The 14,139-nt window shown below is 47.6% G+C and overlaps 1 protein-coding gene across 2 annotated transcripts in view; it reads right to left on the minus strand.

Annotated features, from left to right (window-relative positions):
- The window catches only part of LOC132435811 (transmembrane protein 132B), a 235,582-nt gene that overhangs the window by 85,015 nt on the left and 136,428 nt on the right, over positions 1-14,139 (minus strand). For both annotated transcript variants that reach the window (XM_069541301.1, XM_060027875.1), the window contains exon 3: positions 4,180-4,366. In XM_069541301.1, the coding sequence (XP_069397402.1) occupies positions 4,180-4,366 (187 nt within the window). The remainder of the gene's footprint in view (positions 1-4,179; positions 4,367-14,139) is intronic.

The raw sequence follows: 14,139 nt of genomic DNA on the forward strand, positions 1-14,139 counted from the left end.
CATGTCAGTAGGGGGCGCTGGAGAGACACTTGAGTAGGAAAGTATTTGCTTTCTGATTCTGGGGCACTCTTTCAGCACTGGTGGCTTCCCCCCCACCCTTGTATCCAGCTCCTGCAGCACCCAGTGCCCTGCAGCTTTCACCAGCATCCACTTTGAGTGGTTTGGTAGCAAGTGCTTCTGAAGAGACAGCTCCCTGTGGACAGCTGTCCCCAGACTTCCAGCAATTTCCACTGGTATGCTACCTCAGCAGCTTCTCCTCATGCAGTGGGCTGTGAGTGTACCCTCTCCAGCAAGGTCTGGATCTCGGAGGGTTGGGGGAAGGCCTCTGGCTCAGATGCCCTAACTCCATCCCAGGCCAGCGGAGGCTCCTGACTCGGCCATTCCCATATTCTTCAGAGCTCTCTTCACTTCTCAGCAAGCAATCTCTCCTCACTCTAGTCCCTGTGATAATTAACGGTCCTTTATATCAACCTCTCCCTGCTCAAATTCTTTCTCGTGATTGGAGCCAGACTGAGACAGGCAATGCACAAAGCATCATGTAAATAAGCATGAATTACAGATGAAAGAGAGAACGAATTTAGCTGGAGTGGCCAGGAGAACCCTCTGTGAGAGTCGGCTTTGAAGGTGAAAGAGACAAGAAATCAACGAAATGGAGCCTTCTGGGCCAAGGGTGAGCCATGAGAAGACGTGAGCAGGACCGAGGCTCAGCGTGGCCAGGTTCTGAACGGACAGGCTTCTGGGACACCTTGGGACCTCAGACTCACATCGTACAACAAAAGGGCATCGGCCAGAGCCTGTCTGCCCTCAGATCCATTCCCAAGCCTTCCCCTGATGGGTTCTGGCTCCCAGAGGCGCTGACCCCAAAGACGGTGTTCCTTAGGGGACCCCAGTCCTGGGCCCCAGGATCACCTCCTCCTGCCTCCCAGCCCAGGGGTGGGTGGACTCCCACTCCGGCTATGGTTCCTGAGTCTCCTGTGTTCTGTTCCTGGCTTATCATCTGTCCTACTTCCTGTGTACCTGAGTGCTTCCACTTCAAGTTTTTCTGTCCTAACTACAAAAGTGGCTTCCACTCCTCAGTAGACTCTGATACAATAACAAGCCCAATTTTGTTTGAACATTCCATGGACGAGTAATCTAGCACCCTTACATCATGCCTAAGTTGTCCAGGGTTAGTTGCCACTGAGAAGAAGTAGGAGGGGGAGGGGGAGAAGGGAAAGGAGAAGAAGGGGGGCGGGAAGGAAGAATTACATAAAAGTTACTTACACCCTAAGAGCAGTAGGCAAAATTCTCCCCTGAAGGCCACTCTGGCAGTTACGGGTTTGGAAAGCAGCTAAAACAACTGATTAAAGAGAAAGGATGAACTACCAACTCTGGTTCCACCGCAAACTTTACTAAATAGCTCTGGTCCCTTGGAGGCATTTCAGAGCCACTCTCCACGGGGATGCAGGAGGTGCGCTGCGATACATGACACCACCCAACCATCCAACCCTGGCACCTCCCAGCCAGTGGGAATTAAAGCCAAATGCAAGAAACCATCCCTAAGTAAAGATCAGCCAGATGGGGAGACACTACTCGCCACAGACCTGCGGTGAGCACAGCAGACAGACCACAGCCTCCTCGGAGAAGCCAGGGAGGAGCACGCAGCTCAGCCGGCTCCAGCGGGGGAGAAGCTGGGGGATGGCGGAGCGAGTGCCACAGAGAACAGACCAGCGCCGGCAATGCAGCCAAAACGAGTGCACCGCTCGCATCCGCTGGACCCCTCCCAGGGCTGCACCAGGCGCCTGTCACTAACACAGGAACAGCACAGAAGATGAGCCCCACGGGGGAGTGCTGGCAGCCGAGGAAAGGCTGTCCGAGCCGACCTGTATCTTGGCCTCCTCTCCTGTTCTGCCAGGCTCTCCATCCTCGCCCACCTTTCACCACCTCCTTCTGCCCTAGGTGCTGTCCCATCGCACCACGTGCCCTGACCCAGTGACGAGCACCCCACTCAGACCAGTGCCAGGAGTTAGGTCTTCAGGCAGCATCATGACAGAAGAGCTCACCTCTGGCCAAAGAGCGCTGGAGGGTCTCACCGAGCAAAGGTCTCATTGGGAAAGGCCACACTAGGAGACAATACGCGCTGAAGCCCTATAACAACAGAACAATGTCCCCATTCACCAGTATTCTCCTTAGGTTACTTTACTACAAGATGCTAACATTAACGTTCTGGCCAAGGATACACTTTCTGTCCCAGATGCTCACCTCTGCCATCACGGCATTAAAGCAAACCTAGACAGTTCAGAACAAATGAGGCTGTGTTCCAATAAGACATTTTCTACTAACGCAGGCGGCAAGCTGGATTGGTCGGTGGGCTGTACTGGGCTGACTGCAGGTCCATACCCCGTCCTGGTTCCAGCCTCCTGGCAGGTCAACATACATCACTTTCTAGCTCCTCTCGGAACCAACACCTGCCCACGAGAGAAAGGCACGACCCTCATCGTTACAAGTAGCAGGAGGCTGCAGAGGTCCCAGGGAACTGACTGGTACTGATGAGACATACAGCAAAATCCTAAGGACTTCGAGTAAAGAGATGACACAACCTCAGCCAGATCTTGGTCCATCTGGAGAATTGACAGAAAAGGTCCTGGGAAAGGGAACATGGGACTGCCTCACTCTGTCCCAAAATCCTCATCCATCCACCTCTGCCCCTTCACGGGGCTCTTTCCCACAAAACTGTGGCCGCCCTCAAACCAAAATGCAGATCACTGCTGGTGTAGATCACCTCCAACCGTCTAGCCTTCAAGAACTAGATGATCCGGGTAGCTCAGATTACAGCACGGGATTCAGTCAGTCACTTGACAGATCGTAAGTGCCCCAGGCATCGTTCTAGGTGCTGGGGACACAGCTGTGGACAAAACTGACGGGAAGCCTACCGTCATGGATCTCTCCTTCTGGGGAGGAACACAGATGATGAATCCTAAACCTCAAACACTGATAATATCTATGAAGAAGATAGAAGAGGATGAAGATGTAGACAGAGAGGGATGGGCAAGGGGAATGGAGAGCCAGCTTGGCTTCTCTGGTCAGGGAAGGTGCCTCTTAACAGTCGAATCAAGAAGGAGCCAGATATGGGAGACGTAGGGAAAGGGAGTTTTGGGGCAAAGAGTCAAGAACACAAATATGGGGATTGCAGAATTAATTGTAGGACAGAGGCTTTTATTTGCAAGGATCTCAGCCCTGGTATCCAACTTTGAGTAGGGATGATAGAAGTACCCCCAGACTGTCCTAGAATCGCTCGGTGTGGACCCCCATGCTTTGGTCCCAGACAGGAAGGTCAAAGCAGTGCAGAATGTATTTGGACATTTCCAGTGTGGGAAAGGGCATTAGCAATACTGCACTCCCAGGGCTTATTAACCCTGTGACCCATCGGCACCACCTTTTAAGGTTCTGGAACCTTGTCCACGACACTGTTCTCAGAGGTGTTCCCTGAGCCTGACTGTGAATAGAGCTTCGGCCAAGCTCAGAGGAGAGAGCTGGTCACCCCCAGGCCAGAAACAGAAACACATGTGGTTTTATGGTCTCTGGGACCCTATCCAGGTTCATCTGGTCAGTTCCCAATAAGGCTCTTTCGGTCCCTCTTCATTTTAGAGTTTGCCAATCCCCAAGCTACACGGGAACTCTCAGGGCAATTGACCAGGGGCTGTTTACTCAGCATATAGAGAAGCCGTTCCCACCACACACTCCTGATGCATTTCAATGCAACTGTCTTCCCTCAGGACAACACTCGGTCCTGAGATGCACACAGGCTGAGGCAATAAAAAACACAGGCTCCCCGGGACACGGTTCAGCAGTATCCACAAAGGAGAGCGGATTTACACAGCAGGCCCTAGTTTCCAAGGAGGCGTTACAGAAAGCAAGTAAATAAAATATAACTTAAGTGTATTTCCCTTGCTCAAGCAACATCAAAGTGCATAGAAAACAGCAGATAATAAAATGCTCATGTTTCTTTGAATATTAAAAGTACTCAGGGAATTCCCTGGCGGTCCAGTGGTTAGAATTCCGGGCTTTCACTGCCAGGGGCCAGGGTTTGACCCCTGGTCGGGGAACTAAGATCCCACATGCCACACGGCGAGGCAAAAAAAAAAAAAAGTACTCAGAGAAAACATCTTTGTGACACTGATTCCGAGCCCGACATCTCACCATTGCGAGCGGGACGATGCCCACGAAGGAGGTGTGGCTGACAAAGATCTCGGAGACAACCAGCTCCCTCGCGGCGTCCTCCACCGGGTACTCCACCTGCCAGGTGATCTGCTGGGCGCCAGCCAGGCCACTGCTGTTGTCGATTCCAAAGTCCACCTGCAAGATCTCATAGAAGGAGCCATTCGTTCTGCAAAACAAACACACAGTAAAGTGCAGTTTAAAACCTGAGACTCAGCAGAGTGTCAAGAACGCGATAAATGGCCACATTCCTCTCTGTCAACCCAAAGAAGGCTCGCCAGGTCCAACAGGTCACAGGCGGTGTCGACAGAGCCTGATTCACAGGCTGCCCACAGATGGCCCACACCTCCGAGTGGACAGGCCATCCGTCTTCAGGGCCCTGTCCTTCCCTGAATGAGCAGCTCGGACAGCACTGCATCTCTGGGCACTGTCACCGCTCAGTCCTCCCCAACCCCACGCCTGCGGACGCCACGATCCAGGTACCACACATGGGACGTGGCCCGACACCTTCACCTAGGGCCACCATTACTCCAATCGTGAGGCACAGCCTGGATTCTGGCTGTTTCTACGTCTACTTGCTGACCTGTGTGGCTGTGGACCCGTGGTGCAAACTCTGAGCTTTAGAATTTGGGGAGAACATTGGTGCCTACGTGGGCTTGTGAAAGCATCATGAGAGCAAGGATGGGAAAGGACCCCATAAGGTGCCTCGTCCGTGACATCAACTATGAGCTACATGAATAAGGAGCTACGCCGGGTTCTTCATGTCCTCAGCCTGCAACGGGATGGGGTGGGATGTAAGAAATCCCCCATGAATAAGAAGCTACGCCGGGTTCTTCATGTCCTCAGCCTGCAACGGGATGGGATGGGATGTAAGAAATCCCCCCCTGCCTTCATTCATGGAGTGACCACATTGAACACTGCACAGTGTTTGGAGGAGGGGGAAGAAAGTGGACGGGGCACATATAAGTGAAAAGGGCAAATGTCATTCTCAGCATCTTTCTACACAGGGAGAGCCTCTCATAAGGACATGAACTTATAAATTATAGGCTGACTATTGCACTGATGGGAGGAGTTACTAAACAGAAAGGTAAAACAACGAGCCATCCAGCATGGGATTTGTGGACAACTTCTGCTCCATAAGTCTTTGACCGTCACCCTGAATCTAGCTGTATCTGGATCCAAGCAATATGACAGCAGAGTGAAGGATTCACAGCTCCGAAAGCCTGAGTGACCCCAACCAACCTGTTCCTTTACCAACAATGGGCCTGCTGGGACTAAAATGAGCTGGGAAGCCTCTTCCCTGTCTTTGGGGATCTAGGGCAAGATCTGCAGCCCAAACACCGAACTCACAACCTGTAGGGAAAGAGTTTTTTTGTTTTGTTTTGTTTTGTCTTTTGCGGTACGCGGGCCTCTCACTGTTGCAGCCTCTCCCATTGCGGAGCACAGGCTCCAGACGCGCAGGCTCAGCGGCCATGGCTCACGGGCCCAGCCGCTCCGCAGCACATGGGATCCTCCCAGACCGGGGCACGAACCCGCGTCCCCTGCATCGGCAGGCAGACTCTCAACCACTGCACCACCCGGGAAGCCCAGGAAAGATTTTGAAAAAAAGCCTGTTGCCTGTTGCTTGCCCAACAGAATCTCCTACCGTGGACAGTTCCTCCACCCCCACCCCCCCAACCACGAAGACTTAAGAACAGGGTAGAAACCACAGTATTGACAGATAGCTATAGTAAATTTGTTCTTTAAATCTTCTAGCTCCTTGTGAGAAAGACAAATATCATATAATATTGCTTATATTTGGAATTAAAAAAATGGTACAAATGAACTCATTTACAAAACAGAAATAGAGTCACAGATGTAGAAAACAATCTTATGGTTACCAGGGGGCAATGGGGAAGAAGGATAAATTGGGAGACTGGGATTGACATATACTCACTACTATGTATAAAATAGATAACTAATAAGGACCTACTGTATAGCACAGGGAACTCGACTCAATACCCTGTAATGACTTATATGGGAAAAGAATCTAAAAAAAAGTGGATGTATGTATATGCATAACTGATTCACTTTGCTGTACAGCAGAAACTAACACAACATTGTAAATCAACTACACCCCAATAATTTTTTTTTTAAATAGCTATAGTATAGCTATAGTGTTGGCAAAGCTAAGTTACAGTGACCTGATATGGAACTCTACCCCAAACAGAACTACATTAGAATTCGTCACGTCCAACGTTTTTTCCATTTAGTCAAGGTTTTAAGAAACTCTCTGATACTGCTCTGTCCAATACAGTGGTTACTGGCCAGAAGTGGCTATTTAAATTGAAGTATACATTTATTAAAATTATCTAGCCAGGTTGTCCTGGTGTGGGTACCCGTGAGCTATGAATCGTCAAGTTATCTATTTGCACGTGCTGTCTTGCACGGGGAAGGGAATGTGTGTTGAATAAGGGACCTGGCCTCATGAGAGGATGACAGTGGGCTCACATGGGAACAGGGGACCCCTATTTCCCGGGGCCCTGCGAGAGGAATTTCAGGAGCTTAGGAACTTGGGCGCTCGGTTCTCAGCTTCGGTCACCTCCCTTTCCCAGCCACCACACCCCAGCCTCAAGTCACTTCTCTGATCGCAGGGATTCTCCACTTATCCATCTGTTAAGTCTCCTCCTGTAAGAGATGCTCGGCCCTGTCAGATCAGATCTTCAGTTTCTTTTGAGTCTGCACCGTGCTTGTAAGCAGATCTAAGGAGCTGCTGCTAATGCCTCCTGGGTCTCAGCACTCAGTAAACTTCAGAAAAACTACCGCCGAGAAAGTGAAAATCCGGCACAAGAAGAAAAGGACCGTAACTCTCTCTGTTATCAGCAGTTTAATCCTGCCGAATCCGCACTCCGGTCTTGGGGTGCAGAAGTGGCCAGTCTTTGGGCAAAGGGGGCAGGGTCTGCGTGGGAAGGCTGGCCCTCCCTTAACTGTGGGTTCTCCTTCTCCTGTGGACCTGCTACAGGAATCTGCCCAAGACCAGCTACAAATGGAGTAACACTCCAGTCAGAGTCACTTTTATGCATCAGTTTTTATTTTAAGTCATTTCCCTCAAACCAGAGGAAGGGGGTCTTTGACTTCTCGGCCGCTGGCGTGCCCGCTAATAAGTCCATTTCTATGGAAATGGGTTTATAACTATCAGCTTTACCCGTTCCCGATCTATTCCTGATAAGCCTTTCCACTTAGAAAGTGTTCCATGATTCTCTCCATTTAACAATTACCAGCTGCCTTTGGGGAACCAGCGTCAGTCATGAGATAATCATCAGATATTTTTCTTTTCCCTGGGGTGGAGAAGTGTGTGTGTGTGTGTGTGTGTGTGTGTGTGTGTGTGTGTGTGTGTGTGTGTGTGTGTGTGTGTGTGTGTGTGTGTGTGTGTTGGAAGGGTCAGGAACACTGCTTGCCTGTTTCTACCCTCAAGCTAGAACACACAGCCTCCTCCCAAAAGGACTTGCTTCCCAGAGGCCCTGTTTCCCATGGAAACCTGTCCTGTAATAAAAGCTAAGCCCCCTCCACGTGACCGTGGGACAGCTTTCGAGTGCACAGTATGGCTGCAGCTCAGACACGCCAGCAAGAAGGAGGCGGAGAAACGGGAGCAGGGGAGATGGATGGGCCCCAATCCAGCAGCTGGTCCCCAGGAAGCGCACCCTGCCATTTCTCAGCAGATCCCTCATGATGACAGCGATGATCGTTTTGGGGAGGGAGGGTGGTGGGGAGGGAAGGCAATAGTGGGGGAGAGAGCAGTAAAGAACGAGGGAGAGTTCAAAGCGTGAACTGCTCTGTAGCAGGTTGTACCATTTACCTAAATTATTTTTTCTCCCCACAAACTTCTAGATAATTCTGAGCTACCAGACGGAGATGCTTTCCCCATATAAGTTTTTTTTTTTCTATAAATGGAGCAAGAGAGGCTGTCTCTGGTCTCAGGGATTCTGCTTTTTTCTTATGAACCTTTTTCTGGGCATTACTTTAAAAGATGACCAAAAAGCCAGGTAAATACTGAACGATGATTACACTGAGCAAACGCCCCAGAGTAAGCCTGCTGGTTACTGGCGGTAAATACAATGAGACTGAACTCCGACTTCCTCTCTTGACTGTTCATGCCACCAGGACAACAGTGTACCTGTACAGTTGCTGCTCTGACTGTGGCAGCTGGAACGGTGCCTGGAAAAGTGTAGGAGTTCCATACGTATTTGTTTAAGTCTCTGAACACACTCAACAGACCGAGTAGGACACCCTGTCAATTTGTGTGTAGGGGGGTGTCATATGCATTCTGGGAGACAAGAAGCTACCAGGGTTTTTTGTTGTTGTTGTTGTTGTAATTTATTTATTTTATGTATTTATTTTTGGCTGTGTTGGGTCTTCGTTGCTGCACGCAGGCTTCCTCTAGTTGCACCGAGCAGGGGCTACTCTTCATTGCGGTGCACGGGCTTCTCATTGCGGTGGCTTCTCTTGTCGCAGAGCACGGGCTCTAGGCGCACGGGCTTCAGTAACTGTGGCACGTGGGCTCAGTAGTTGTGGCTCACGGACTCTACAGCACAGGCTCAGGGGTTGTGGCACACGGACTTAGTTGCTCCGCGGCATGTGGGATCTTCCCGGCCCAGGGCTCGAACCTGTGTCCCCTGCATTGGCAGGAGGATTCCTAACCACTGCGCCACCAGGGAAGTCCCAGTCAGCTGGGTTTTGAGCCCTAGTCTCCTGCCTGCCTGGTACGTATATTGATATTCTCTGCTTCGATAAGATGGGTCTGTCTCTACTACTAGAATGTAATTTTGTTTTAAAGACTTTATTTTTTTAGAGCAGTTTTAGGTTCACAGCAAAATTGAGGAGAAGGTACAAAGGTTTCCCATATACCCCTTTCCCCCCATACACACAGAGCCTCCCCCATTATCAGCATCCCCCAGCAAACGGTACATTTGTTACCATCAGTGAATCTACATGGACACATCATTATCACCCAAAGTGCACAGCTTACATTACAGTTCACTCTTGGTTTTGTATATTCTATAGGTTTGAACAAATGGACAGTGACACGTCTCCACCATTATGGTCTCATACAGGGTATTTTCACTGCCCTAAACATCCTCTGTATTCATCACTCCTCTCCTCAACCCCTGGCCGGCCACCACTGATCTCTTCATTGTCTCCAGAGTTTTGCCTTTTCCAGAATGTCATAGAGTTGGAACCATATAGTATGTAGCCTCTTCAGATAGGCTTCTTTCACTGAATAATATGCATTTAAGGCCTCTCCCCATCTTCTCACGGCTTGATAGCTCATTTCTTTCCAGCACTGGATAATATCCCATTGTCTGAATGGACCACGGTTTATTTATCCATTCAGCTACTGAAGGACAGCTTGGCTGCTTCTAAGTTTTGACAATTATGAACAAAGCTGCTATAAACATCCGTGTACAGGCTTTTGTGTAGACATAAGTTTTCAACTCCTTTGGGTGAACACCAAGGAGAACAATTGCTAAATCTTATGAACATAAGTTCTCAAAGGTCAAAACCTATCATAACACCATGGTCACTACAATCCCTGGCATATTCATTTATTCGGTGACATTTATTAAGCAGTGAATATGTGTTAGCCATGGAGAATTCACTGGTAGACAAAATAGACACGATTTCTCTCTTAATAGTCAGGTAAATAAACAAACAAGGTAAGCCCAGGTCATGATAAATCCTATCCTGAAATTAAAACAGAAGAATGAAATTTCTTTTTAAAAAGTTAAATAAGGTTTTTTCAATTAAAAAAATACAATTTTATGTTTATACCACATGATCCAGCAATTCCACTCCTACGTCTATAGCCGAAAGAACAAAAACACTAATTCAAAAAGACTTCCCTGGTGGCACAGTGGTTAAGAATCCACCTATCAATGCAGGGGACACGGGTTCAATCACTGGTCTGGGAAGATCCCACATGCCACGGAGCAACTAAGCCCATGCACCTCAACTACTGAGCCTGCGCTCTAGAGCCCACAAGCCACAACTACTGAGCCTGCGAGCCACAACTACTGAAGCCCGCGTGCCTAGAACCCGTGCTCCGTAATAAGAGAAGCCACTGCAACGAGAAGCCTGCGCACAGCAACAAAGAGTGGCCTTCGCTTGCCACAACTAGAGAAAGCCCGCTCACAGCAACAAAGACTGCTTTCATTTTTTGGCACTTGTAAGTAATGCTGCTATGAACACTGTGGTACATGAATCTTTTTTTAAAAATTAATTTAATTCATTTTCAAATTATTTATAGTTTATATAAATACAATTAGTATTTACTTATTTATTTATCTATCTTTGGCTGCGTTGGGTCTTCGTTGCTGTGTGCAGGCTTTCTCTAGTTGCGGTGAGCAGGGGTTACTCTTCGTTGTGGTGCGCGGGCTTCTCATTGCTGTGGCTTCTCTTGTTGCGGAGCACGGGCTCTAGAGCCGGGCTCAGTAGTTGTGGCACGTGAGCTCAGTAGTTGTGGCTCGCGGGCTCTAGAGTACAGGCTCAGTAGTTGTGGCGCATGGGCTTAGTTGCTCCGCGGCATGTGGGATCTTTCTGGACCAGGGCTAGAACCCGTGTCCCCTGCATTGGCAGGTGGATTCTGAACCACTGCACCACCAGGGAAGCCCCGAAAACGTTTTCTTTATTTTTTTGTGTTTGTGTTTTATGTATTATTTGTGTGAAAAGTATTATAAACCTATTACTGTACAGTACTATATAGCCGATGGTTTTAGGTGGGTACCTAGGCTAACTTTGTCGGACTCATGAACAAACTGGACTTACGAACGCGTTCTAGGAACGGAGCTCGTTTGTATGTAGGGTACTTAGTGTATAACATACTAAGTAAGTTATTTATCTGTTATGTTGACTCTCTCTCTCTCTCTCTCTCTCTCTCTATGCATCTCACACATACACATAAGCACCAGGAAAGCAGGGATTTCAGCCTGTTTTGCTCACTACTGTGTCCCCAGCCTGGGACCTAGCTGGTGCTCATTAAATACCCGTTGTAGGAAGCACTGAATATCAAACAACAGTCTGAGTGAGAGCTCAGAGGAATGTGTGCTTAGTGAAGCCAGAGAGGCTGTGTCACGGTGTTGGCAGGAGAGAGAAACTGGCAAGTCAGGGAAGGCTTCCTGGAGGAGGTCGGACTCAGGCCGATCTTTGCAGAATGGGCTCAGACAACAGGCAACACTGCTTGGGGCCCCTCATCACACCCTCTTCCCCTCCAGACATCCTTCCCACTCTGTGACTCCCCCTTCGCCGACACCAGTCCTCCCAGAGAGGAACGGCACAAACCCCTCTGCTCACCAAACCCATCAACAAGGCAGAGGGTCTTTTTTTTTTTCTTAATTTGTTTTTAACTGGAGTCTGAGTGCTTTACAATGTAGTGTTAGTTTCTGCTGCACAAGGAAGTGAATCTGCTGTACGTACACATGTATCCCCTCCCCCCTGGGCCCCCCTCCACCCAGCTATGTGGTCACAGAGCACCGCGTTGAGCTCCCTGTGCTTTATAGTAGGTTCCCACTAGCTAGCTATTTTACGCGTGGTAGTGTATATATGTCCATCCCCATCTCCCAGTTCGTCCCACCCTCTCCCTCCTCGCCGTGTCCACATGTCCGTTCTCTACGTCTACGTCTCTATTCCCGCCCTGCAAATAGGTTCATCTGTACCATTTTTCTAGATTCCACATATATGCGTTAATATATGATACTCGTTTTTCTCTTTCTGACGTACTTCACTCTGTATGACAGACTCTAGGTTCATCCACATCGGGAAGAGGGTCTTTAGTCCATCTCTCTGCCTGTCACGCAGCTCTTTTCGTCATGACCTCATGACTAGCTCTCAGAACCTGGCATGAATAAATCATCTCCTTCTGCAATTTCACAAGATCCAGGCACTGCCTTCTCATGTCTGCTTTGACTGCTCTCTCTGAGCTCGCTGTGGAAAGAATGTTGCAGGTTGACCAATCAGACTGCAGTCGGCAGGCAAAGGTCTAAAAACATTTAAAAGCCCCTAGTTTAGAGCAGGGACTTTTGGACTCAAAACCTTCTCTCCTCATTGGTTTAATTTCAACACTTCTCATTCAATTGCTATCTAGAACCTTTAAAAAATTCTAAGACTGTGTCAGATGGGAATAGTCCAAGAACAGGTGTTCGTTTATTGCATTTCTAGCAGACTAGGAAAGTTAAATAGAAAACCCAGAGGTTACAATGTGGTACCTGTGCTGCACGTGGCTAGGGCCATAGTTATTAATCACCTCCACTACTGTGTTTTCACGAAATGTGACTTGGGTGCCAATGTTTTTAAATGCAGAATATTCACACCAAAAAAAATTTAGTATTTCTGGCTTCTTGGAAAAATTGGAAGAGCAGGCAACACTATCTATCCCACATTCCCACGTGGCAACGATCAGCTAGAACAGCAGGATGCTGTTCACACAAAGTGGATCAAAGACCTAAGTGTCAGAGCTAAAATTATAAAACTCTTAGGAAAAAACAGAAGCAATAATCTCTGTGACTTTGGTTCAGGCAATGGTTTCTCAGATATAACACCAAAAGCACAAGCACAAAAAAAAAAAAGAAGAAACAGAATTTAAAACTTTAATGCTTCAAATACTATCAATAAAATGGAAAGACACCCTATAGAATGGGAGAAAATATTTGCAAATCATATATCTGATAAAAAAAATCAGTATCCAGAATATATAAAGAACTTTTACAAACTCAATAGCAAAAAAAAAATGGGGCAAAGCATTTGAATAGACATTTCTCCAAAGAAAATATAAAAATGGCCAATAAGCACATGAAAAGATACTCAACATCATTATCCATTAAGGAAACACAGATCAAAATCACAGTGAGACACCACGTTCAAACCATTAGGATGACTATAGTCAAAAAGATAGACAAGGGGCTTCCCTGGTGGCGCAGTGGTTGAGAGTCCACCTGCCGATGCAGGGGACGCGGGTTCGTGCCCCGGTCTGGGAAGATCTCACATGCCGCGGAGCGGCTGGGCCCGTGGGCCATGGCCGCTGAGCCTGCGCGTCTGGAGCCTGTGCTCCGCAACAAGAGAGGCCATGACAGCGAGAGGCCCGCGCACTGCAATGAAGAGTGGCCCCTGCTCGCCGCAACTAGAGAAAGCCCTCACACAGAAACGAAGACCCAACACAGCCAAAAATAAATTAATTAATTTTTTTAAAAAAAGAGACAAAAATATGTGGGCAAAAATGTGAAGAAATTGTAACCCTCATGCATTGTTGGTAAAAATGTAAAATGGTACAGCTCATTTGGAAAACAGCTGTGCAGTTCCTCAAGAAACTAAACAGAGCATACCACGTGAACCAGCAAGTTCACTCCTAGGTATATACGCAAGAGAAATGAAAACATACATCCACGTAAAAAGTTGTGCACCGGTGTCGATTGTAGCATTATTTTTTTTAATTGAAGTGTAATTGATTCACAATGTTGTGTTAGTTTCAGGTGTATAGCAAAGCGATTCAGTTATATATTTTTTTGGTTTTCATTATAAGTTATTACAAGATATTGAATATATTGTGGTTCCCTATGCTACACAGTAAATCATTGTTGCTTATCTGGAAAATAATCTGGAATATATATGTGTGTGTGTGTGCGTCTGTCTGTCTGAATCACTTTGCAATACACCTGAAACTCACATAATATTGTAAATCGACTACACTTCAATAAAAAAAAAAAAAGAAAGATACCATCATCAGCTCTCCCTTGCTTGGTTAATTCTCATTTTGTTGAAATATCAAATCCATTTTTCTGCGGTAAATACTCCCAGAAACTCTCCACCTGACTCAAACCAGCTCATGATAAGTCGACCAACTCATTGCCCCACTTTCCAACCACAGAAAAAAAAAGATATTAAATTCTTCTTCTTTTTTCCATTTTTAAATATTTC

This window comes from Delphinus delphis, chromosome 13 (assembly GCF_949987515.2).
Source record: "Delphinus delphis chromosome 13, mDelDel1.2, whole genome shotgun sequence".
NCBI lineage: Eukaryota > Metazoa > Chordata > Mammalia > Artiodactyla > Delphinidae > Delphinus > Delphinus delphis.